This window comes from Crocuta crocuta, unplaced genomic scaffold (assembly GCF_008692635.1).
Source record: "Crocuta crocuta isolate KB4526 unplaced genomic scaffold, BGI_CrCroc_1.0 scaffold111, whole genome shotgun sequence".
NCBI lineage: Eukaryota > Metazoa > Chordata > Mammalia > Carnivora > Hyaenidae > Crocuta > Crocuta crocuta.
This window is the reverse complement of record NW_027527611.1, coordinates 2065730-2089627: the sequence shown is the minus strand read 5'-3', so window position 1 is coordinate 2089627 and position 23898 is coordinate 2065730. Positions and strand designations below refer to the sequence as shown.

At 43.8% G+C, this 23898-nt stretch overlaps 1 protein-coding gene across 1 annotated transcript in view; it reads right to left on the bottom strand.

Annotated features, from left to right (window-relative positions):
- CSMD1 (CUB and Sushi multiple domains 1) overlaps positions 1–23898 on the bottom strand; it is a 1564948-nt gene that overhangs the window by 225591 nt on the left and 1315459 nt on the right. The window contains exons 28-32 of the mRNA XM_077771883.1: positions 22443–22630; positions 19311–19505; positions 12027–12143; positions 7355–7468; positions 5673–5768 (exon numbers count right to left, since the gene is read on the bottom strand). Coding sequence (XP_077628009.1) covers positions 5673–5768; positions 7355–7468; positions 12027–12143; positions 19311–19505; positions 22443–22630 — 710 coding nt within the window. The remainder of the gene's footprint in view (positions 1–5672; positions 5769–7354; positions 7469–12026; positions 12144–19310; positions 19506–22442; positions 22631–23898) is intronic.

Sequence of the window (23898 nt, the reverse complement as noted above, 5' to 3'; positions counted from 1 at the left end):
AGGATCCGAACTCCGTCTGTGCGTTTCTCCATTCAAGGCGCCGCCTCCTGAGCGCGCTCACAACTCACCCCCAACAACAGCCCCCGCGGTCACACCGCTTTTCCCGGCACCTGGCGCCAGGGTCTGGGTTGGACCCGGCCGGTGACGGCACCGCGTGACAAGCCGCTGCAAGGAAAGCGAGTCTAAGGAGGGACGTCGGAAGAGGATTCTGACCCGCTGTGCTTGGATCCGGTGCGGGAGCATTTTCTGTCGGCGGCAAACCGCTAACGTTACAGGCCCAGACCTATAGTCCAAACAGTGGAGCCTCAGAACGGCTTTCAGAAGGGAAAACAGAACGCAGAGTAACTGTACTGTTATTTATAATAAAAGCTGCTGAAAATTCCTAATTGTCATATTGACGTGTCTCAGTGTTTTGTTGCCGGGGAACAAGTAGCGGGAAGCAAAGAGGAAATAAATACAGACTGTCCCCGGGAGGCCGCCGGGCTCAAGGGTTTGCTGCTGTTTGTTGTTACCAAAATGGAGAAATCGCTCCATGGCAGTTCTTCTCCTCGTCCTGAATTACACAGAAAACACCCCACTACCGACAGCACACCTTGCACACTTTTCTAAGAGGCCTCAAAACCAGTGACACTTGTATTTTTAATAAAACGTTAATATTCGCCAAGCACAGGGGCGTCTTCCCAGGGCATCGCCGCCATTCCAGGCTCCTCTTCCTGGGGAAACCACACCGAGGCTCACTCGGACACGGGCCTCCATTCAGCCTGTCTACACGAACTTCCTGGTTGTCATTTTGTAAGGAAAATAACGACGAATGAACAACGCCTGCATCTGGATGGAATTATGAACGTCGTTCTTTACAGGAAGAAGCTTCCCAACTGAGAAGAGTGAAGTGGCTGGAAAGTGGGGGGTGGAGACGNACGACGAATGAACAACGCCTGCATCTGGATGGAATTATGAACGTCGTTCTTTACAGGAAGAAGCTTCCCAACTGAGGAGAAGAGTGAAGTGGCTGGAAAGTGGGGGGTGGAGACCTCAAACGTCCATGCGATGTGTGGGGAGCACCCAAGTGTTCAGCCAGTTTCCCTCTGGGCCCTTCCTCTGGTGCCTGCCCTTCACCTGGGTGTTTCGGGCAGCATGGGAGAGAAATGCCATCCCCTGTGGTTATGATCCTCTCTCTCAGTCAACGTTTCACTCGGCTGCGGAGCAAAATGGAAATCAGCCCGGTGGGAAGCGAACAGGGACTGAGGTCGGCTCGGGAGAGAAGGTGCTGGACAGAACGAGGAAGGCCGGGCCGGTGCACTGTGCTGGCTCAGGGGCTGGGGCGCTGTTCTCGGGCTTTCAGAGCCCCCACCGCCAGGGGAGGCCACAGCCTAACGTCACGTGCTGGGTCCTTCACCCGAGGCCACTGCCGGGGCCCTGAGCCCGTCTGCTGACGCGGCCCCTTCACCCCACCTCTTCCAGAGCAAGGATGACAACACAAAGCAACAACAGTAACACCAATAACAAATCCGAAAGCCCACGGCAATCGCTTGGCAGGTCTGAGGGAGGCCGGCCTGCCTGTTTCTTTAGTGACAGGGTGTATTTTCTGTTCCTCAAAATCATTCTGTTTGGGTAGCCGAAAAATCAGATTTGACAAGCCGTCACTTGTCAGTGAATTCAAACATACGTCACTGAATTATGAACAAAACTTTATGCTTAGTCTTTTTTGTTAGAACTATGCATTTTATAAGCTCTTGATACAAAATGCGAGTCTCCTCGAAGTGGACAACCTTGTAATTTACGTCATCTGAAAGGAGATGAGGTTTGGGGAAAATCAGTAGACGTGTATTTGTGTGCCTGGGAAGGACCTCAAGCGGAGGAAATTTCCACGTCAGTTCTTTCCACGCAGATTTAGAAAAAGTGCTTGCTGCTTCTAGGCTGTTTATACACAGCAAAGGTGACCGGAAAGACAGAGACTCGGCCAACTGACAACCGTACATTGTGCACTCGGGAAGTTTGATATAATCACGTGGCCTCCTTTCCCCCCTGAAATATTCAGTTAAGTCCTACCTGGTTTACTAATTTCAGTGTGAATGACTTATTTTGAGAGAACTTAATGAAGAGCTGAATCCCACCTGGAAATACACAAGAAAAATGGACGCCCTGCGCAAAGTCAGGCACAAATATAAGAGTTAAAAATAGTAGTGGACTCATGAGACACTGCCGGCCACCAGGTTTACGACACACTCATTCAGTCACTTGCGCACACAGAGCCTGGGCCAGGGCAGAGGGTGGTGCACATGGTTCTGAACACCCTGCCTTAACTAGCAGGAGCCTCGGAGTAAGCGGGAGGGGAGGGGAGAGGAAAGGAGAGTTACCTGCTCTGCCTGAGCCCGTCTCTGGCCACGCAGTTTGGCTCTTGTGTTGTTTCCACTATTGCTATGGTTGATTCTGTTATTAAAAGGTGTGTATTTGGGGAGCCTTGGTTGCTCAGTTGATGGAGCATCTGACTTCAGCTCAGCTCATGATCTCACGGTTCGTGGTTTTGAGCTCCATGTCGGACTCTGTGCTGACAGCTCAGAGCCTGGAGCTGCTTCAGATTCTGTGTCTCCCTCTCTCTCTGCCCCTCCCCAGCTCACGTTCTGTCTCTCTCTGTCTCAAAAATAAACATTGAAAAAAACTGGAAAACAGGTGTGTATTTGGGGCCCCCCAAAAAAGTCTATAAATGCAACGTTAAACACTTCATTAAATAGACTAAAAGGGCTCCTCTAATACCAGAAGAATCAGACTGTGCCCAATTTATTAAGAAGCCGTAGGTGAGTGTCCCACATGGTGCATTTCTTAGGATGACATGAATTTTGATTTTATCGGTGACCTAAGAATACACTGACTTCAGGTGCAACGCACTCTCTGTGGGATGGCAAAGCTCATCAGAATGTGCAGAATCCCCTGACTGACTGCGGGTCCTGCTGGTGTCTAAGTCTGGGAGCTCAGGGAGGACCCTGGAGTCCCTGGGCGCCGGGGGAGGACGATGGGGAAACCTTCCCTGGTCACCTCCAAGGAAATCCAAGAAGCCACTTGAACACATTCACGTTTAACAGCCAGGCGTGCTCCTGCTGTGTCTCCAGGGAAGTCCATTTACGCAGGACGAAGATGACCAGCGGCCAGTCCGGGAACTGAAATGTGAGCCCGGCGACCGGGACCCCCATGCTGCAGGACAATCTCCAGGTGTCTGTTTGTGGCCGGTTCCAGGCAGCTTGACTGTCCCATGGCTGCCGTGCACAGGGGCTGAAGCCACGGGGGTGCGGGGCGGCCCGGGAACGACACCCCAGCCGCCTGCTGTGAATGGCACTGGGTCTTCTCCATCCACACCACTGTGTGTGGCACCGGCGACTGCGGGTTAGGGTCCTCCACCCCCGAGTACTTAATTCAACAGCATCCAGCTGCCAACCGAGGGTCTCCACGGGTGCGGAGTCGCTACTGACAAACTCAGGTGGAAGGGGCATTTAAATCACTGTGTTATGAATGGACCTCCTCCATTCGCCTTTCCTGGGAGACTCCTGGGTCCTCATTCACTCTTTCCCACTTCTTTTCCTGCTACCTCTAAGGAGTGTGGAAAGCCAAGGAAAACCCAGCAAAGGCATGTGAATTAGGACACTTTGTGAAACAAAGTCTACGTCCATTTCTCCACAAGATCAGAAAGATGGAAATGTCTTCATTATTAAAGCCTCATTGTTAACCAGGACGGCATGGAAGGAGGGTGGGGACCAGAGCGCATGGGTGGTGACCCTGGCAGGCCTGGGTCAAGTCCAGGTTTCCTGCGCCCTGACCTTGCTACCTCCTTTGCCACTGATGCCTCTAACAGGTCTTTAGAACACAACTGTGTTAACAGGGTTAGACACCCTATAATCACGGACATCAGAAGTTCCCTGTGCAATTTAAAGCTTTAATAACTTAGGAAAGAATGGAGCCATAAGTGGTAGATGGTCACGCTATTCAGAAAGTTTTCATACAACAGACTTCAAATAATTTCTTGGCTCCCATGTAACTAGCATCTTTCAGAAAGTAATATTCAATTTAACTTTTCAGATGTATTGAAAACTTCCCAGGTGTTCTTGAGTGATTTATAAACTGCATTCATGATTCTAGTTCTTTACTTCCAAGGGATTTAGCTTTGATAAAAGGACAATTTTTGCATAAACTCACTGTAGGAACAAAGCAAGAAAAGGAGGTATTAATATTGAGGTGTTAGAGTCATTCTATTTTCTTAAGGACAAGGAAATATATTCCTCCTCTACATGATTGTCTTTTCTTACTTACTTTCCTGATTTTATTCATTTTAATGGCAGTATGTTACGTTAAACCAAGAAACATGACCTCTGAGGATAATATTTGGGATAGACCTAGGGTCATTTGCCTCAGATATTTTATTTGATGTCTAATCTTTATCAAAAATCAAGGAAAAGACCGTTCTCAAGGCAGTCGATGTCAGACAGTCAATGGATTTCTCCAGGGTAAAATCTGTACTTCAGGCACGGCTCCTTTCTCCTTCATTTACAAATCGCTTTTTTACTGAGCACTGAAGTGTATATAACGAAATATTTTATAATTTATAAAATAGTTATTTTATGATTTATAGATTTTATAAAAATATTTCGAGGGCATGGGTTTTGCAGGGCGAGAGTATTAGAAATGAGTTATAAATTAAATGACAGATTGCTATTTTCCGTAATTAAAAAAAATTTTTTTTTACAAACAAGATGATGCTGTGAAGCTTGTTTTCTGAAGCCTTTATTAAAGGACAGAACCCACTGCTAGTAAGTCGTTCTCTCCACTTCTGAAGAAAATAGTTAAGAGCGGGAAGTAATCTCTTTAGCCTCAGGGAAAACTGAGAGCTAGAAAAACTAAGTACTTCTTCGTAATTTGGAACACAGACTTTATCCCCGAAGCCGGTAATCTCTCTCCCCTCTCAGGCTTCACAGCCATTACAGCTTACATCCAGAGCGCTGCCCTGTGCCTCTCAAAGAGTATCAGCAGTTTACATGTATTTTTTCTCAAGTCCCTGCACTGAACAGACAAAATTAAGGTAGACTCTATAGACAGAAAGAGCATCCTCATGTTTTTAGAAACTCTGCACAGCCTCAAACCTTTGACTGCGTGCCAGTTCCAGAAATGAATACAAAGGTGTCCAGGTGCCACAGGTTAACAGGACATAAACAAAGTCGGTGTTGACAGGCACGGTGTTTGGGTTTTGTCTGATTCTGTTAACTTGCCTTTCAACTTCCTTTCTTACGGGAAGACTTGGAATTGTAAAAGGTGCTTTACGTGTATTTCATGTACTAAAATCTAAAGTCTTGTGAAACACTTCACCTAATTACATGAACTATAATAGTCATGGGATCCTTCTGCAAACCGTGAAGTCCCAGACAAAGGGGACTGGTCCACACTGGTCCACAAGTGTTTCCTGATACAAGGCCAGATAAATGACCTGTCTCGGTGCCTTTGCAGTAGAAATACCATATATATTTAAGGGTCAAAGAGAGAAATTGTGATATTTTTATTAAATTGTTTTATTATAAATATATGAATACCTTCAATTTCTTAAATATTAAAAAACCCACAATGCAGGCATGGTCAGTGCTTTGCGTGTCGGTGCTGGGGGAGGGGAGGGCCGTGCGGACAGTGACCTTTACCTTGGTAAACGAAGTGGAAACCCCGCGCAGAGGAGCCGCTCTTTGCGCTGAATCGGAGGAGAATCTGATTCGAGGTCGCCAGGGGCAGTGTTTCGCCTAAGGAAACAAAGTAGAGATCATTAGTGGGGTCCACAGAATTCACTGTGTGGTGGTGGACAGTATGCTGGAAAATAATTATTAACTTGGAATGTCACTTTTCATTGTTGGAATCTTATAAAATCGCCCTAGATTTTCTATTCATAACCAACATCGCACCGATGCTCTCTTTCAAAGTAGGCACTAATCACAGGTGTGTTAGCTGACAATGTGGAAATATAAGAATCAGATTTATCATTAACTCAGAATCAACTCTAGTTCACAATTACTTGCTAGGGTTTTACTTAAATTAAGAAAATGAAAAAAATCTGAATCCAAACCTGTTTACAAAATACTACAGCATTTAGATTCAGAAGAAAAAAAAAACCTTACAAAATGTACTTTTACCCTTTAAAGTACACCTACAATACACAATGGCCTCTCTCACGTGCTGCTGAGGAGCATATGAATGATGAAGGCGTTTCAGAGGTGAATTGTCAATATGTAACAATATTTGAAATCTGTATCCTCTGGGAACACCTGGGCGGCTCAGTCAGTTAAGAGCCCGACTTTGGCTCAGGTCATCTTGCGGTTCCGGAGTTTGAGCCCCGCGTCGGGCTCTGTGCTGACAGCTGAGCCTGGAAACTGCTTCGGATTCTGTCTCCCTGTCTCTCTGCCCCTCCCCTGCTTGTGCTCTGTCTCCCCCCTCTCTCAAAAATAAACATTAAAAAATTACAAATGAATAGAATAAATCTGTATCTTCTGATGCATTTCTTGGCGCTCTGTCATTGAGCACTGGCGGAAAATAACAACAGGCCTCAGGACCCTTGTTAATAACAGTGAAAAACAGGAAATAGTCAGACTTAATGCTGGTTGGCAGGGGTCTGTGATCCACACACAGGGCCTGACATGGGTACGTCATTACACTGCGGTGACAGCACAGGCTCTGCAGTTTGTCCAAGGTCCAAACCCACGAGAGGCTAATTAAACTGTGCTGCATTAATCAACTGAATACCGCTCGGCACTGAAACTAATCCCATTTGGTGTATATTTGTGTTTTGTGGTAGGGAAGCCTCCACATGTGATTTTCAATAAAAGTCTGAAATAACATCCCATGTTCTTTGCAGCCCCATGTGTGTCTACACGCATATATACACACACACATTCACGTGTGCGTGTATATACACGTATGTACCCGTGCACATGTGTGAGTGTGATGAATCTCTACACACACACATGTAAAGGTCGGCAAGGACTGAGACCATAATATTGATACTGTTTACCTCCAGGAGGATCAGGAGACACAGAATAGAAAATAGAAGACACAAAATCATTTATTACCCCTTCTTTCTCTGCTATTTTCCTTTGGTATTGAGATGGATATTACATTTTCCACAACCTCAGTAAGAAAAATGATAAAGGTCAGTGGTTTTATATATGAGATAAAAATACAGTTGAGATTTTATATCAAAAATAAAATGTTATTAGGTAGGCAAGCAAATTCAAAGATGATTGCATTTCTCCCTCATTAAAAAAAAAATGACACGTTTAAAATGAATTACCCTGGCTGTCTAAATAAAATTAAAGACTATGCATTGAATGTTTACCTGAATGGGAGCCAGAGAGGGAGCTGAGAAGTCTGGCCTGTGGGTGTGTCCCGTCAAATAATTCTGCCAAATCATTCAGCGCCGTCTGGAAATAGGCAAACTGTCCAAACACCACTGCAAAATAGAGGGGGTGGGTGGGCACAACACGCTTATTAGAAAGTAAAGACACGGAGGCTGTGGTTACACACTACCGATTTATTGACTCCTCCCAAAGATGAGGGCTCTCAGATTGCTGTAGAAAATCATGAGAGGGTTTCCTCTCCATCCTAAGAGTTTTCAGTTGCTTAGACAATTTTATTTTGCTTTGGGATATCTTGAAACTTAATAAAAGGAAGAGCATTCTTGTTCCCAATCTGGTTTGAACTAATTTTTTTTCTGGTACTACATTAGGATAATAGAAGAACTGGCCACAAAGCTGCCCCATTTATTGAAAAGCAGTTATGATGGTTTGTGTAATGCAAGCCAGGTACAGGGATCGAGACACTTGTTGGTTTTAGAAAGCATGGCAGTTTGGTGAAGAATTTAAAACTCTTCACTTATTATAAGGTGAAGTTCACATGAACTCATTGTGATTACGCACAGGTCAGCAACATATTACTGAGTTGTTTATTATGATCCTGCCGCACAACTTTATTTATCTCATAGGTGATATAAATAGCAAGCACACACCTCTCCAAGGAGAACATACTTTGCCTTTTAGTACTTCAAACGTCAGAAACTTTTTTACTCAAATTGACAATACATAGGCCTCTACAATAGTTAGAAACACTTGTGATTTAGTATAGAAGCAGGGAGCACTACTTCTTATTTATGCGCAAGTTTAAAGTAAAATTATTCTAAGTCATTCTGAACAAGGAATGGATATGTGTGTGTCAATTATACATGTCAGAATGCTAATGAGTGATTTCATGGCCAGATGGAGGGGATCTAAGTATAATAGTTGTGTGTGTGTGTGTGCGTGTGTGTGTCTTCTATACGTGCCATATACTATCATTCACATGCATTGCATAAATGACATATATAAACATGTATGTATAAAATGTGTCATATATAGTATACACATAATAGAATACGTGCACACATATATACATGTATTTTAAGATTTTATAATTGCTTTATAATTTTATAGAGAGAAATATTAAAGGAAGCATGTTAGCCAGGAGGACTTTCCCAATAGACGAAGTGCTCTAAAACAAGGATTTAGAAAAGGAAGAGAATTTTATGATTTCAATATGGTCCTGGCTCATATAATTCCTTTCTTCCCAGCCCCCTAGCCCCTCGGCCCCCAATAATTAAAGCTTCATCATGCCGGAGGCAGGACGCTTGGGTCTCTTAAATAGTACAAAAGTGAATCCTACACACATAATTTCGAGAAACTTTTAGAAAGCCTCCACTTTAGGTTAGAATCTGAAGATGAAACAGCTAGAAACATGGCCCCAGGACCTTCACACGCCAGTGCGTGCTGAGGTCCTCACAACCATTACGGGTCTGGTCTACATGTTGGCCAAGCTGATGCTTCTCTGATGAGCTGCTCGCCCTGAGCTCTGGCCTATGACTGGCTTCGCCCCTATCGAGCGGCCCCGAGGGACAAGTGCTCACGACCACGGCCACGGGGTCTCCGTGGGGAGAGTCCCTGCCTCACAGGGAGAGAGCACTGTTGCCTCCTTAAGGCAAGAGAAGTTAAGCCCTTTTGGGGGAAGAATGGAATGCAGGGAGTTTAATTCAGTAGGTGAACATTACAAGCAAAATTTTACAGGTGACAAAGGTCTGGTGTGGGAGGGACTCGGTGGCCAAGGGAATGAGGAGGGGACAGGGGAGCAAGAGCCATAGCAGCCGGAGACTCCAGGACCCAGAAGCATGGGGTTTTCTCAGGGGCAAAATGTGAGCGACAGATGTAGATCGAGGTGTTTCCATGATCAGAGCTTTGTCATAGAAAGGTACTTTTGTGATGCTTTTGGGTGAAAACAGGGAGGAACTGGCGTATCTGAGGGCCTGCCCCAGATGTTTCCTCCCATCCAGAGCCCATGTTCACCACGGCGCACCCCTTCCCACCCTGACCCTGGGATGCTCGCACCGTGAGCTAACNACTGGCGTATCTGAGGGCCTGCCCCAGATGTTTCCTCCCATCCAGAGCCCATGTTCACCACGGCGCACCCCTTCCCACCCTGGGATGCTCGCACCGTGAGCTAATGTGGTACTTACCAGGGGGGCATTTCAGCACACAGACTGTGCTTTATTCATCTTGGCCCTTATCACAATCGTTTGGGTTAGTATTATAATTATTTGAGAGAGAGAAAGAGAGAGAGCAAGAGAAAGGGAACACACGAGCAGGGGAGGGGCAGAGAGAGACGGAGAGAGAAAATCTCAAGCAGGCTCTACATTCATCACAGAGCCTGATGTGGGGCTCAATTCCACAGCCCTGGGATCACGACCTGAGCAGAAACCAAGAGTCGGACACTTAAGCAACTGAATGACTCAGGTGTCCCCAGAGTTGTTGAATCAATTTCTTTCCCAGGACAGAGTATGAAAAGAAGAAAGTACAAGTTAAGACAGTATAGATTTTCATTTAATCCTCTGTGTAACTATTTTAATTTCAAATTAAAGTTTTCTGCTTGGAGAGAATGTGATAAATGTATATCTTTAAACATTTCAGATTAGGAAACTCTGATCAATATTTAGGATAGCTATGTGACGTTTTTTATCTGCTGAAAAATCATAATTCTGACAATTCAATAAATTTGAAATCAACTAAAATCATAGAATATGGCTGCTGTATTCCATTGTGATAAATATATTCTGTCATTTTTCTATGAACAAAAAGTAAAAGGAATAGGAAAGGAATTGGAGGGTGTTGTTAAGCACTTAGGTGGAAAAAATAAATTAACTGGGGCCAAATAAGTGACATTAGTTTAAAGGAATTGGTCAAGCATAAAGAGTGAGAATTAGGAACTATTCTAAGTTTTTGTATCTGTTTATTATAACAAAGTAGATATTTGGAAGCCCTCTCATTTTTTAAATGCGACAGAGTAAGTGACCTCGCCCCTCGCCTGTTGGGAAGCTCTCCCCCAGCCCTGGTCTCCATCAACACATCCAGCACTGATGAAGCTCCGCTCACCATCTCTTAACACACCAAGGAAAGCCCAGCCTGAAAACCCTGTGGGTTCCTGAGAACGGGCCCAGGATAGACACTATGTGGAGTGCAGTAAAATATCAGGCAAGTTCGTCACACAGCTCATGAGGGGCCCCTGATCTAAAACACCTAAGGCTAAAGTAAGTGCATGGTGCACGTCTTCGTTAGTTTTGAAGAGGCCTGTAAATAACAAACAGAATAAAACCTGGGTTTGCGAGCATAAATTATTCTGGAAATGTGCTGGTCATCCAAAGCACTCATATGTCAAAGCGAATTTCAAGGACCGTTGGCTCAGCTGTGACCATGTGACGTTTGGCATCACGTACCATTCATATTACAAGACATCACTCGTTTATCAAGTTAAAATTTATTAGAAATGTTTGCCCGCCTTACGAAACACTCGCGAACAAGTCACTCGCAATCCAGAAACTATTTGTCTCCCACGGGCCACTTTCTTACCCAACAATAACTTTCTTGTCATATTATTGTACTTTCTAAAATATTTTCCCTGAAACAGATTCTGGCCTCAGAATCTTTATCTGCTTTATGTCTATGAGTGGATGGCAGCTTCTTTGAATGTAAAGAAAAAAGAAAAAAAAGTAGCCATGTCGGGTTTTCACTTGTACTATTGAGAAAAAAGAGCCTCATCTATAAAGTTGTAAACTCCAGAAAGGTACCCGAGTGAAAGGAGGTGTCCTTGGTCAAGAGTGAGATTGGAGGTGTGGGAATCCAGCTCTGGATAAGCCCATGCAGACCCAGCAGGAAGGCCCTTGTAGAGAAGAAGCCATTCAGGAAGCCGGCTCAGACTGGAAGCAAAGCTCAGGGGGGACTCGGAAGTCAGATGTCAAGGGGTCCGATGGTGCTCTGCCTGCGTTTCCGTCTCCACCCACTCGAAGGTGAGCTCACTGACCCGGTCACTTCCATCATCACCTGCTTGGAAATGCCTGTACAGAGTGATGCCCAGTCTCCCTGGGCCCACCTGACCTGGCCATCCTCCCTTGAAAAAAATGCTTTCTAACAAAAGTTAAGAGTCGAGGGGCGCCTGGGTGGCTTAGTCGGTTAAACATCCGACTTTCGCTTAGGTCATGATCTCGCGGTTTGTGGGTTCGAGCCCCGTGTCGGGCTCTGCGCTGACTGCCAGCTCGGAGCCTGGAGCCTGTTTCAGTCTGTGACTCCCTCTCTCTCTGACCCTCCCCTGCTCATGCTGTCTCTCTCTCTCTCTCTCCTAGAAATAAATAAAAATATTTAAAAAAAAATTAAAAAAAAAAAAAGTTAAGAGTCGAGCCAGGCTTATTCCCTCTGATTATTCTTGATCAGAATCTTAGAAGAAAATATAAGCATTTCACGTGGCATTGATAAAATAACTATAGTGGAGACTGTACATATTTAGAAAACCTGTTGCTTTAATACAACTCACCTTCTTTCATATTTTTTTATTACAGTAAGAGCTGAAATATTTGTTTATAAGATGAGAGAGAAATTAACACCGCAACAAATATGACCACGGATAAAACATTAAGGTAAAAGAGAAACTTAACTTACCAAACTCTTTGGGTACAGTTATGGAGTACAGGCAGATCTGACCGGCCGTGTAGTTATGAGGGTAGTTTGGTGACAGGACGACCCCTTCGGATCCTGTGTACTGACCTCCGCAGGGAGCTGCCAATGGGAGTAAGGAGACATGTACAGACACGTGCAAAACCGTCCATGTGCAAAACCACCGCCACGCCCGCTCGCGAGGGGCGGGGCTGGATGAGGGTCAAAAGCACTGAGGAAACGCACATCTCACCTGGTTAGCTCAAAAGTTTAACAAAGTGGGGACACCTGGGTGGCTCGGTCGGTTAAGTGTCCAATTTCAGCTCAGGTCATGATCTATCTCATGGGTCATGGGTTCAAGCCCCATGTCGGGCTCTGTGCTGATAGCTGGGAGCCTGGAGCTGCTCTGGATTCTGAGTCTCCCTCTCTCTCCACCCCTCCCGCACTCGCTCTCTGTCTCTGTCTCTCTCTCAAATGTAAACATTAAAAAAAAAATTTTTTTTAAAGAAGTTTAACAAAGCGGCCAAGGGAAAAACTACTTAATGTTGCCGTAGGAAGTGAAGGAAACGAAAAGCAGAGACTTACCAGGTTTGAATAAAGATGACTTAGGAGAAGAACCTATGATGACCCTAGGAAACCCAAAGCCTGTCTCAGACGCGCTAAAACCATCATGAAAATGTTAGTAACAAACTAACAACGAGTCTGAAACAGACTCCTGAGTCACTTTGAGTCTCACCAGATGCCTGGCTGGCATCAGTCATCATATTAACTGAAGAGCTACAAAAAAAATGATTTCAGTTTCGACTGTTTTTATATTACTATGGGGCTTAGAAAAAACAATGTTTGCTTTTAGCTTTTCATTGTTGCCTGAAGTTTTCATCTCAAAGACTCAGTTCAAGAGTAACATGGAGAATTACTAATGAGCCGGGGCCTCTTACTGAATTGACTCATAACTAGAAAGCCAGGGCAGGTATAGTAACAGGNTGTGTGTGTGTGTCTTTATCTTCTTCCCAATTATTTTATTCACTTTGCCATTGCTTTTGCTGAGAAAACACTGGAAACACTGAAAACTCTCTGGAAGCTTCTTCAAATAGACATTCAACTGAATCCTAGGCTCGGGATTCCCAGTTTTTAATTAAACACTCTACGCTCCAATCCGTCAAATGTGACTTCGGAGGATGTCCCAGAGTGCCGAGCAGGTCCGGGACAGGCCCCGACCACCGGCTTCCAGACCCCGCCTTCTGCACCCTGACCACACTGGCCTCATGTCAGAGAGAACTCCACGGACCTCACGTCACAGCCGCTTTCAGCATTTGAGAAAGTTTAGGTTTCTACAACTTACTTCTTGTTTAGAGAGTTTTCACGCACTAAAAGAGGGCAAATCAAAGACAACGTATTTAATCCTTTCGATGTTAATTAACGCACTGTCAGGTCCTGACAGGCATTCTGCACAATTAACAAAGGTCCTTGGAATACCGGTGATACTAATGTCAAACCACCTCATTCAGGATCGGTGAGAGTTCAAAGCCGTACATCACACCAGCTTGGGAAACTTAAGTCTTATTATAAGTGTCAAAGGAAAATAGTTTATGCATCTGACAGCGTCGATCTACTTAGGATCAAAAGTAGAGATTTTCTTTAACTACACTGTGTGGTCTGCACGCGGGTGTATTAATTCAGATTAATTTTACCATCCCGCTACACTTACACAGGCTGTTTTACAATTCTAAATAGAAAAGTTCTATTTTACTTTGTTGATAGATGTTAACTGCCACCCCCAACCCCCAGGCTGAAGGTTTTACATGCAACGCTGGGCAACTTATTCTACTAATTTAGATACATTGCTGCTGCTTCTTGTTTTTAAACCTCATCCCCATAAATGCAGCCAGGTTATTTCAGAACCATTTTTTTCCGTAAAAGTTTACAGTTCAAATTTTAAAAAGTAAGTACCATGAAGGATAGAAATTTATTTTTGTTCAGCCATACAAAATTCAAGCAGATAGCTGTGCAGCAAATATCCTTTCTTTTACATCTAGAAAATTCATCCGGTTCAGATTTTAAGCCACAAGTATGAATACAAAGTGGAAATAAATCCTCACAGGGGTAACATCGGGATGCTCACATTATCGGACAGACAGAAATCTTCTCAAGGACATTGTGTGATGTATTTGTGGAAGTATAACTACAAAGATTTATTTTGTCAAGGATAGGATGAAAAAGTATTATTTTGTGATAACAGAAGACATTTAAAAAAAAAAGATGAAATGAAAGGAAGCTGTCCTGACATTTTAGGTCCACTGCTTCCTGGATACATCGGGGTGTGTCTACACGTTCTTCCTCAGATATTAAAGATAAGCACCAAAACTATATATTTTGAGCCCAACCAAACATTTGTGAAATTGATTAAAATATGTACAGGATTTTCATTTTATTCGTAATGATTACTCTGCCTGTGTTACTCTGCTGACCTAACACATAGACAGGCATGGTCCTTTCCGTAATGGACATGATTTTATGTTAATGTGATAAAAGAAAAGATGTTCTTATTATTTGGTAATTAATGTACTAAACAGATCATTTCCTGAAGAGTAGCAACAGCATAACTACAGATGGCAACAAGCAATTGCTGGCCCACGCGGTTAACTGGAATGGAGGTCTCATCCGGAAAGGCAACAAAACACCATCAAATTGAATGTAAACCTGAAATAACACAGCTAACATCCTGGCCCATGAAACGGGCTCTGGGTTGTTTCAATTTCAGTTTTGAGTTTACAGTAAATTTCAGTGAAGAAAAACTGCAGACAATATGTGAATCACCAAGAAAAAACGATCATATTTTACATTTAAAACACACTAGTCCAAGACATGTTGCCTGAATTCTGTAATATATGGACTATTGAAATGGTTTTTGTTTTTATTTTTTTTTTCACACACACACAGAGAGAGAGAGAGAGAGAGAGAGAGACAGAGAGAGACAGAGAGAAGAGAGAGAGAGAGAGAGAGAATGAGTGGGGGAGGGAAAGACAGAGAGGGAGACACAGAACCTGAAACAGTCTCCAGGCTCTGAGCTGTCAGCACAGAGCCCACCATGGGGCTCGAACCCACAAACTGTGAGATCATGACCTGAGCTGAAGTTTACTGCTTAACCGACTGAGCCACCCAGGCTCAAAATGCTTAAAATATAGCAGAAGTCCCTTGTGTAGTTAGTCATCTAAATGACCCACAGATACTGATTCATGCACAAAATGTGCTATTCTCCATTCCAGATTCAAACTAAACTATGGGGGGAGGTAATTTCTGGTATAATGATTTGGAATTTTGAGTTCTATTTAAAAGTAAATAAATAGTATAAATAAAAATACATGTTTTGTGCACTTCGATGACAGGTTAACAAAAATTGCTCTTGGCTTTATAGATCTTCAAATACAGAAGAAGAAATAGTCTTTAATTTAAAATTTGATTCTATACCTATTGTCCAAATGTGATTTCATTTATTTCTGTTTACTTTGTGGCCATCATTCCCCCACGAGTTCAAACTGTATTTGAGTTTCATACAAACTTAATTCTTCCTGCATTATTATTTAACAAAGTCTGAAACTCATGTTCTTTCTTATTCTTACTCTGGTCCCCATATGCATCCTCTATGGAGATGTCTGAAGAGGGATATTAACACACTTGGGATGTACACATCATTTCATGGAAACAAGAAAAAAACATTAGAATTCTGTAGAAAGTTATACCCTGGGAGGTATTTCTACTTATGCATTACTTATGAGGGATGCCTGCTGGGAACTGCACTATGCGTAAACACATTGCAATTGTTGGGGTTTCATGCTCAGTAGTCACGAGGTGACTGGATGTCAGATCAAGAGTCTGCGATCACTGGCCTTTGGTATCTTAAAAGAATCCTGTACGCCATTTACATGTAGATTAAGATTTATATATAGAATCAAGATTTTTCTATTTATTGAGCACCTACTCTGTTTGGTGCATATCTCATTTAATCTTTCCAACACTGGTGAGGTAGGAAATCCTATGCCCTGAGCCCTGGGTGGTGAAGCCAGGATTTGGCCGCCTCTAGCTGGATAAGCTCTGGTCCCTAGTCTTGCCCCCACCCTGAGAACCGCCCCCTGGAAGGTGGGGTCCTCAAGGTCAAGGTAGTAGCTTGCCGGCTGCCCAGGACCCACTTCTGGGACCGCCATCTAGGGCTGCCCAGGACCCACTTCTGGGACCGCCATCTAGGGCCCTGGTCCCCTGTATGAGCGCTGCCTGTATTCTGCTGTGTCACTCCCCAGAGGCCTGCCTGTTCATTTTTAGTAAATTCAGCCAGAAGGCCCCCAGCACGTCCAAGCTGTGGAATGCCCCAAGCCGCTCTCATAGTAACTCGAGGGCGTAGCTCTTCCCCATTTCTCGTTAACACGTCCAGGGGAAGTGCTGGGTCACAAGCCGGCCTTCATGGTCTTGACCTAAAATACACTGCCTCCCTCGTAAGTGTGCTTTCTATATATGCATATTATTTTCACATATATGTGTACGTGTATCATGTACATGACATACATCAACCTACAGTGAATATATATTTAACTTAATTTATTTATTTAAATATAGTACACATTTAATGTATATTGAAATATATATACACATAGACACACCTATATAGGAAAATAAACCTAAAAACATATCATAAAATATATATTTATTCATATTACTAGTTACACATAAACATAATATTTATTATAGTAATGTTAGGTATTATTAGTATATAAATATATATAATGTGTTTCAATAAATCATGTTTATCTATTACTAGTAATATAAGTAAATAATACATATTTTATTATATGTTTATATGTTTATTTCCCTTTATACTTAGAGAAAGATGTGTATATGTGCATATATGTAAAGAGTACTTTAAATATATAACAAGTGATTTCCAGAATCTCAAATGTAAAAAATAACAATAAACGTTGAAACAGACGTTTTAGGTAACTTTTTGAGAACTTGAGATGAACGGTGCTGCTCAGGCCCTTCCAAATCTATGAGGTTACTGGGAATTTTATTTTATGTGTACAGCATGATTCATATTTTATAAAGGGCATGTGCATTTTAAATGTAATCAATGTAAGATGTGACATTTTCACTTTCTATAAAATTTAATATATACATATATGTAGACTTTTATGTATATATATTTTTACTGTTTATTTTTGAGAGAGAGACAGAGCACAAGTGGGGGAGGGGCAGAGAGAGAGGGTGAGCAGGGGAGGGACGAAGGGAGGGAGACACAGAATCCGAAGCAGCTCCAGGCTGTCAGCACTGAGCCCGACGTGGGACTTGAACCCATGAACCGTGGGCAAAATCATGACCTGAGCTGAGCTGGACGCTCAGCTGATGGAGCAGCCCAGGCGCCCTGATTTTTATGCCCCTTACAGCTAACTGTCCATGTGATCATTACGGGTCCATGGAGGGTTTCAGGCAGATATTCCCAGCCCACAGGCACCGAACTGCTCTCCCTCATCACACACGTGGCTGACCGTGATCTGGAAGGGGCTCCTCCTCTCTGGCTTCTCCTCTAGACCGCAATAGGGCAGGCAGGCACGCCGCCCCCACCCCCCCATCCCGGGCCCGGTGGTGTGGGGGATGCAGATTTGCAACAGGGAAGCCCCGCAGGGCCCCACACCACTCTGAAGTGAATGTGAGTTATCAGGACGGCCACTCTCACCCCCTGCAGAAGAGAGAATAACGCCAAGGACTGAGACCTTCCTGGTTACGTCCACACATTAATGAAAAACATGGAGACACGCAATATGCGTGGGGGCCACGGTGTATTTCCTTCCCTCTCTTGGCTTTATTCACTCTTCCAGACCTGAAATCTGAGAAGCATCAATGATTCTGGTTTTATTTTTGTTATTAAAATATGTAACATTCAGAAGATTTAACAGGCTGCAGATTTTTCCATTAAAATTTATTTCCAGCTTTTCCCAGACTTATTCCTTCCCTCTAGAAACCTGGGTGGAGTCCTTCCTGTGTCCCTGACCCTCGTGCTGGGTCAACAAGGGAGGCCTCCTTAGCCGGCGAGCTCCCAGGTCCACACGCAGACTTAGAGACGCGGAAGCCGCAGTGTGAACAAGTTCATTACATCCGTTTCTTTCTTTTGTTTGCTTTAATTTTTATGTACTAATTTTTAAATTTCACCTATTTGGTCTGAAGGGACCAGGAACATTGTGAGTTGTCCTGAGTGGGGGGAGAAAATAAAAGTGTGTGGTAAGTTCACTACATCCACCCAAATTGGTACTTGAGTTCACCCTAAAATAACTTGGAAATCGGGTTTTTTTTCTGCAAACACCATGGGGTTTGCCATCTTCTTTTTCCTATACATCATCTCAGGGTAGAGGCTACAAGCTGTTAAGACTAAAGCTGGAAGATGTTGGTCTACAGACAGTCCTGGGAAATCACTGACGAGATTAACGTACAGAGCAGGCCCAGAGACATGGAAATCTAAGCCCCTCTTTGTCACTGCCCTGTCCAGGGCAACTGCCACCAGACTGCTGTCACTGTGGGTCAGCTCTGTCTGTTCCTTTTTGAGACAGACAGAGAGTGAGAGCGAGAGCTAGAGGGAAAGAGAGAGAGCAATGGGCTGGGAAGGGACGGAAGGAGAGAGAGAATCTCAAGCAAGTTCCATGCTCAGCATGGAGCCTGGCCCAGGGCTCGATCCCACAACCCTGTGAGATCACGACCTGAGCCAAAATCAAGAGTCACACACTCAACCGACTGAGCCACCCAGGGGCCCTTATTGTGTCTGTTCTTGAAGGTTGATCTTACCTTTTAATGTGTGGCTTAACCTCTTAATATGTGGCTTTCGTAACTGAATGCCCATATAAAGAATGACCAGGATTTGTATCTGGGGGGAAATGACACATGTATGCACGCAGACAGAGACGGGAGACACAGAGACACACAGAGACATGGAAGTGCAGAGGTAGAGACAAGCAGAAGGAGTACATCTGGAGACCGTTAATCGGTCCCTCTTAATGTACATCAGGCCCAGAATATGCAAAGACAGAAGTTAAAAATGCCCAACTATCTGAGATAAAATGTGACCCCTTCCCGAAGCCTGTGACAACGGGCGTACATCAAGTGATCACGGCATGGGGGGTACTGAGCGCGCATTCTCTCCCCGAGGGACCTGACGCGAGCGCGGGCTCGGGGACCGCGCCGGGGCGTGAGTCCGGTTTCAGGCGACAGCGCGCACCCTACGACGGCAGCGTCCCGGGGGACGGTCGCACGTACCGCTGCAGGAAGGCAGGGCTTGGCTCCAGGCGGGCTTCCCGTCCGCGCCGATCACACACGTGAGGGACGCCGGGTCCGCAAGCTTGTAGCCGGAGTCGCACTGGTAGGTCACGGTTGAGCCGAGCTTGAAGTCCGTGCCGACTCGCGTCCCATTCATTATATTTCCAGGGTCGAAACAGGCTTCCCGGGGCTTCTCTGCAGGAAAAGGAAATGTCAGCTCCGCAGGGCAGGAATCTTAACCTTCTGTCCGTCTGTCTGTCTGCCTGCTCACCTCATTTAGTCCTAGAGCAGTTGCCTGGTGCATCAGAAAAGCTCAAAAAGTTATTGATAGGTCGACAAATAATCAAGTTATCAGTTAACTGTCGAGTTAATAATGACATGTCATAATAATGATTATCCACTTAACAACTATTAGTTAATAACTAAATAACATAAAAAACAGGAAAAACTCCAACTGAATACAATCATATTTCTTCTCTTTTTAAAACCACATTCTACTACACAATTGTTATTGAAGCTCTTTCATTTAGATAAAAAAATACAATGTTGTTTTCTATGCCTTTTTTTTTTTTTTTTCCTTCTTCGCTGTGGATTCCAGTAGTGCAGCAGAGAAACTGATTCCGGAGAAGTTGGAATTTCCTAGCACTGCACTTCGGTGACACTAAGGTGAAGTCGCAGGCCGTGGGGCCGAGGCGATGGGGCCACTCCTGACGCTGGGCTCGGTTCCCTCGGTGAGGAACACTTCTGATACTAAGCGCAGCCAGGCTGGGGTGGGGGGGCGGGCAGGGAAGGGCTCCTTGCCTCCCTCAGGCCCCCACCCTGCACCTCCATGCATTCACATAGAAAAGATCTCTGGAAATTATAAGTGGTAGACTAATTTTTTGGGGGGGAGGGGCTAGAATTAATATCGATTATACTGTCTGGTTAAATGTTTTCTCACTGATTATCTACCTAGTGATTATTACTAACTCTACAAACTCCTGTTTGCAGGGAAATCGAAGAGATTGTCACAGACAGTCGTGTAAGGCTAATAATGAAATAGGCTTTGAAAACTTTACATTCCATTTCTTCTGAGGAATGGATGATATGTGGTAGCAGAGGAAAAAAGCACAAAGTTTGGGAAGTCAAAAAAAGAGGGCAGTTAAACTATATTTACTCCATATTCTCCATTATATTTATATTGATCTGTGTCAACATCAGCCAAACAGAGATCTCTTTAATTGTTGACTTATTGTATTATAAGAATCTACTACAGGGGCTCCTGGGTGGGTCAGACGGTTAAGTATCCGGCTTCGGCGTAGGTCATGATCTCACAGTAGGTGGGTTTAAGCCCCGTGCTGGGCTCTGTGCTGACAGTTCAGAGCCTGGAGCCTGCTTTGGATACTGTGTCTCTCTTTCTCTTTCTGCTTCTCTCCTGTTCTCTCTTTCCCAAAAATAAATAAATATTTAAAAAATGGAATCTATTATGTTATTTTACTTACGTGCATACTTTGGCTAAAATGCAACTTTTACTAAACATATTGGTACTTGAGTACCAATTATATAATGTATAATATACTAGAGCTAGAAAAACCAAGTATTTCTTCATATTTTGGAACACAGACTTTATCCCCGAAGCCGGTAATCTCTCTCCCCTCTCAGGCTTCACAGCCATTACAGCTTACATCCAGAGCGCTGCCCTGTGCCTCTCAAAGAGTATCAGCAGTTTACATGTATTTTTTCTCAAGTCCCTGCACTGAACAGACAAAATTAAGGTAGACTCTATAGACAGAAAGAGCATCCTCATGTTTTTAGAAACTCTGCACAGCCTCAAACCTTTGACTGCGTGCCAGTTCCAGAAATGAATACAAAGGTGTCCAGGTGCCACAGGTTAACAGGACATAAACAAAGTCGGTGTTGACAGGCACGGTGTTTGGGTTTTGTCTGATTCTGTTAACTTGCCTTTCAACTTCCTTTCTTACGGGAAGACTTGGAATTGTAAAAGGTGCTTTACGTGTATTTCATGTACTAAAATCTAAAGTCTTGTGAAACACTTCACCTAATTACATGAACTATAATAGTCATGGGATCCTTCTGCAAACCGTGAAGTCCCAGACAAAGGGGAGCTGGTCCACAAGTGTCTCCTGATACAAGGCCAGATAAATGACCTGCCTCGGTGCCTTTGCAGTAGAAATACCATATATATTTAAGGGTCACTATTTTTTAAAGCGCTCACTATTGTGAATTGATATTTCATGAAGTCCTTTTCTCTCATTCTTTGTAATATAATGTCTATGTTCTTAGTTCATATGAGAAATGGATTTGAAAAGAATGTGATGATTTTCATGGACCCTGTAGAAAATGCTTAGTTTAGAGTGGTTTTTGTTTGTGAGTTTGTCTCTGTTTTCTCTGGGTGCTTGGCAACAGGCCAGGGGGACCCCAAATGAAGTGGGGGACACCCATCCAGTGATCAAACCAGGAAGCCGCCTGGGCTAGGGCCCCTCATGAACCAAGACCATGAGGGTAGATGTGGGGAAGGCTCACACAGTTACACACTGAAAAAGGAGATAAAACTACTAGTTTTGATGTACTTAACCTTAGTCATTCTGAAGAAACAAATCAGAAGATATTAAAACGCATGTTAAATAATTCTTTTTTTTCTTTCTTTTTTTTTTTTTTAGTGTTTCTTTACGTTTGAGAGAGACAGACAATAAGAACAAGCAAGGGAGGGGCAGAGAGAGAGGGATAGAGAGGATCCGAAGCGGGCTCTGTCCTGGCAGCACAGAGTCCCACACGGGGCTCGAACTCACAAACTACAAGATCATGACCTGAGCTGAAGTCGGATGCTTAACGGACTGAGCCACCCAGGAACCCCAATTCTTAAATGTCATCAAATCCTTCAATACACACACTATAATTTATTTTTAGATGACTATGAATGGAGGGGGGAAGAAATTATTCATTTTTCTTTTTTCCTTTCAGCGAAGGTAGAAATGTGTCTCTGGATTTTCTTCCCCACTGGAAAGATCGAACGTTAGGTTATATGAGCATTTAATGTATGAAACAGTCATGCAAGACATCAGAGATAAGTGCTTACAATGAGCAAACCTTGATGCAAATTATGGGGCACACACATTAAGCTGATCACAGTACCTTTAAATTCAATCGCGAACCCCGACAAGCCCACAGAAGCATCACTCCGAAAGGCCAGAAAAAGACTATTTCCACTACTCTCTATTCTTTCTGGAGCTTGAGAGCCCTGGAAACTTCCAAGGAGAGGTCTGTTGGAATCTTCTCCTTCGTAGATATGTAGGAAATCATAGCTGGGCTCCATGTTGAAACTAAAGGAAAGAACATTCCTCAGGTTAGACACCGAAATGTATATCATATTTCTTCCAGACTACGAGCACAAGTGAGTTCACTTACTTTCATGAGAGGAACTTTAAAAATTAGGATGACTTGAAAGTTACATGTGAAAATAATTTAAATGTGAAAATAGCAATAAATGTGAATAATACGAATGATAAATACTGTTAGTATGTTCCATAATGGCTGCTGTATTCAACATGGCCCGAGCTTGAAGAGATCTGTAAGACAGCGCTGCTGCCTAAGAACACGGGCAGAGTACTTCTTCCCTGCACCCAGGAAACTGCTAATGACGTGTGGTTTGGAAGAAAGAGGCTCAAAAGGGAATTCTCATTGATATTTGACTTTCATGTGACAATTTTTACTTTTAAAAAATAGGTATCCTTGATATTGCTGACTATCCTGAAAGGTTTTTTTTTTCTTTTAATTCTTTTTGTACGTTTGTTTTTACTTTTAAAAGTGTAATTACCTCTACTTGCTTAGGTCAGTCAGCTGATGTCAGTCATCCCTGGGATGGCATGGAGAGTGGTAGGCACCCACTTCATTTCATGTTCCTCCATTGCTGACTTTTCCCAATCTTCTCCTTCCCATGCCCCACCCCCAGCCCGCTGCTCTCTCCCCTTCTGTGTCTCTCTCTCCTCAGTATTAAATACCCTGGTAATCCCCAAAGTTCTCAAGGGGGATGTGGCTCTGTGTCTCTGCCATTTTTGATGAGAAGGCTGATGATGATCTGGGCTCTTTGAAAACGTGCCTACTCTCAAGTAAAAGACCGAAGCTGGTGCGCATGGTAAGATCTCGATGAGATCAGAGTAAACCGACAAATCAGGCAGATGTACCAAGTAATGCATTCTGACTGGCCTTCCACTTCTTCCTCTCATCAGAATCGGGTGTTTGTGTCTTCAGCAAGGACTCATTCTGAGTGGCTTCCACTCTGTCTCCATTCAGAAGGCAGCGTATTTGGACAATAGGGTCGGTGAGTCAGGAATCTTTACAATCACTAATGTGGACTTTGGTTAAGTGGCTCTAGTTTATCTGGAGACCCAAGTGATGAAATATGAACAGAAGTTCTCTCCAGAAGTTGCCCTTGATGTTCTGAAGGAAGTGACCCAGGGTGGGCACCACTGAGGAGCCGACATTAACACTGCATCCGTTCGTGCATCGTGCCATCCAGGTTTGTGCCACACACTGGGTCCTGCAAGAAGTCCCTGGACATGTTCAAGAAAGGAGCCTTGAAAAGATTCCT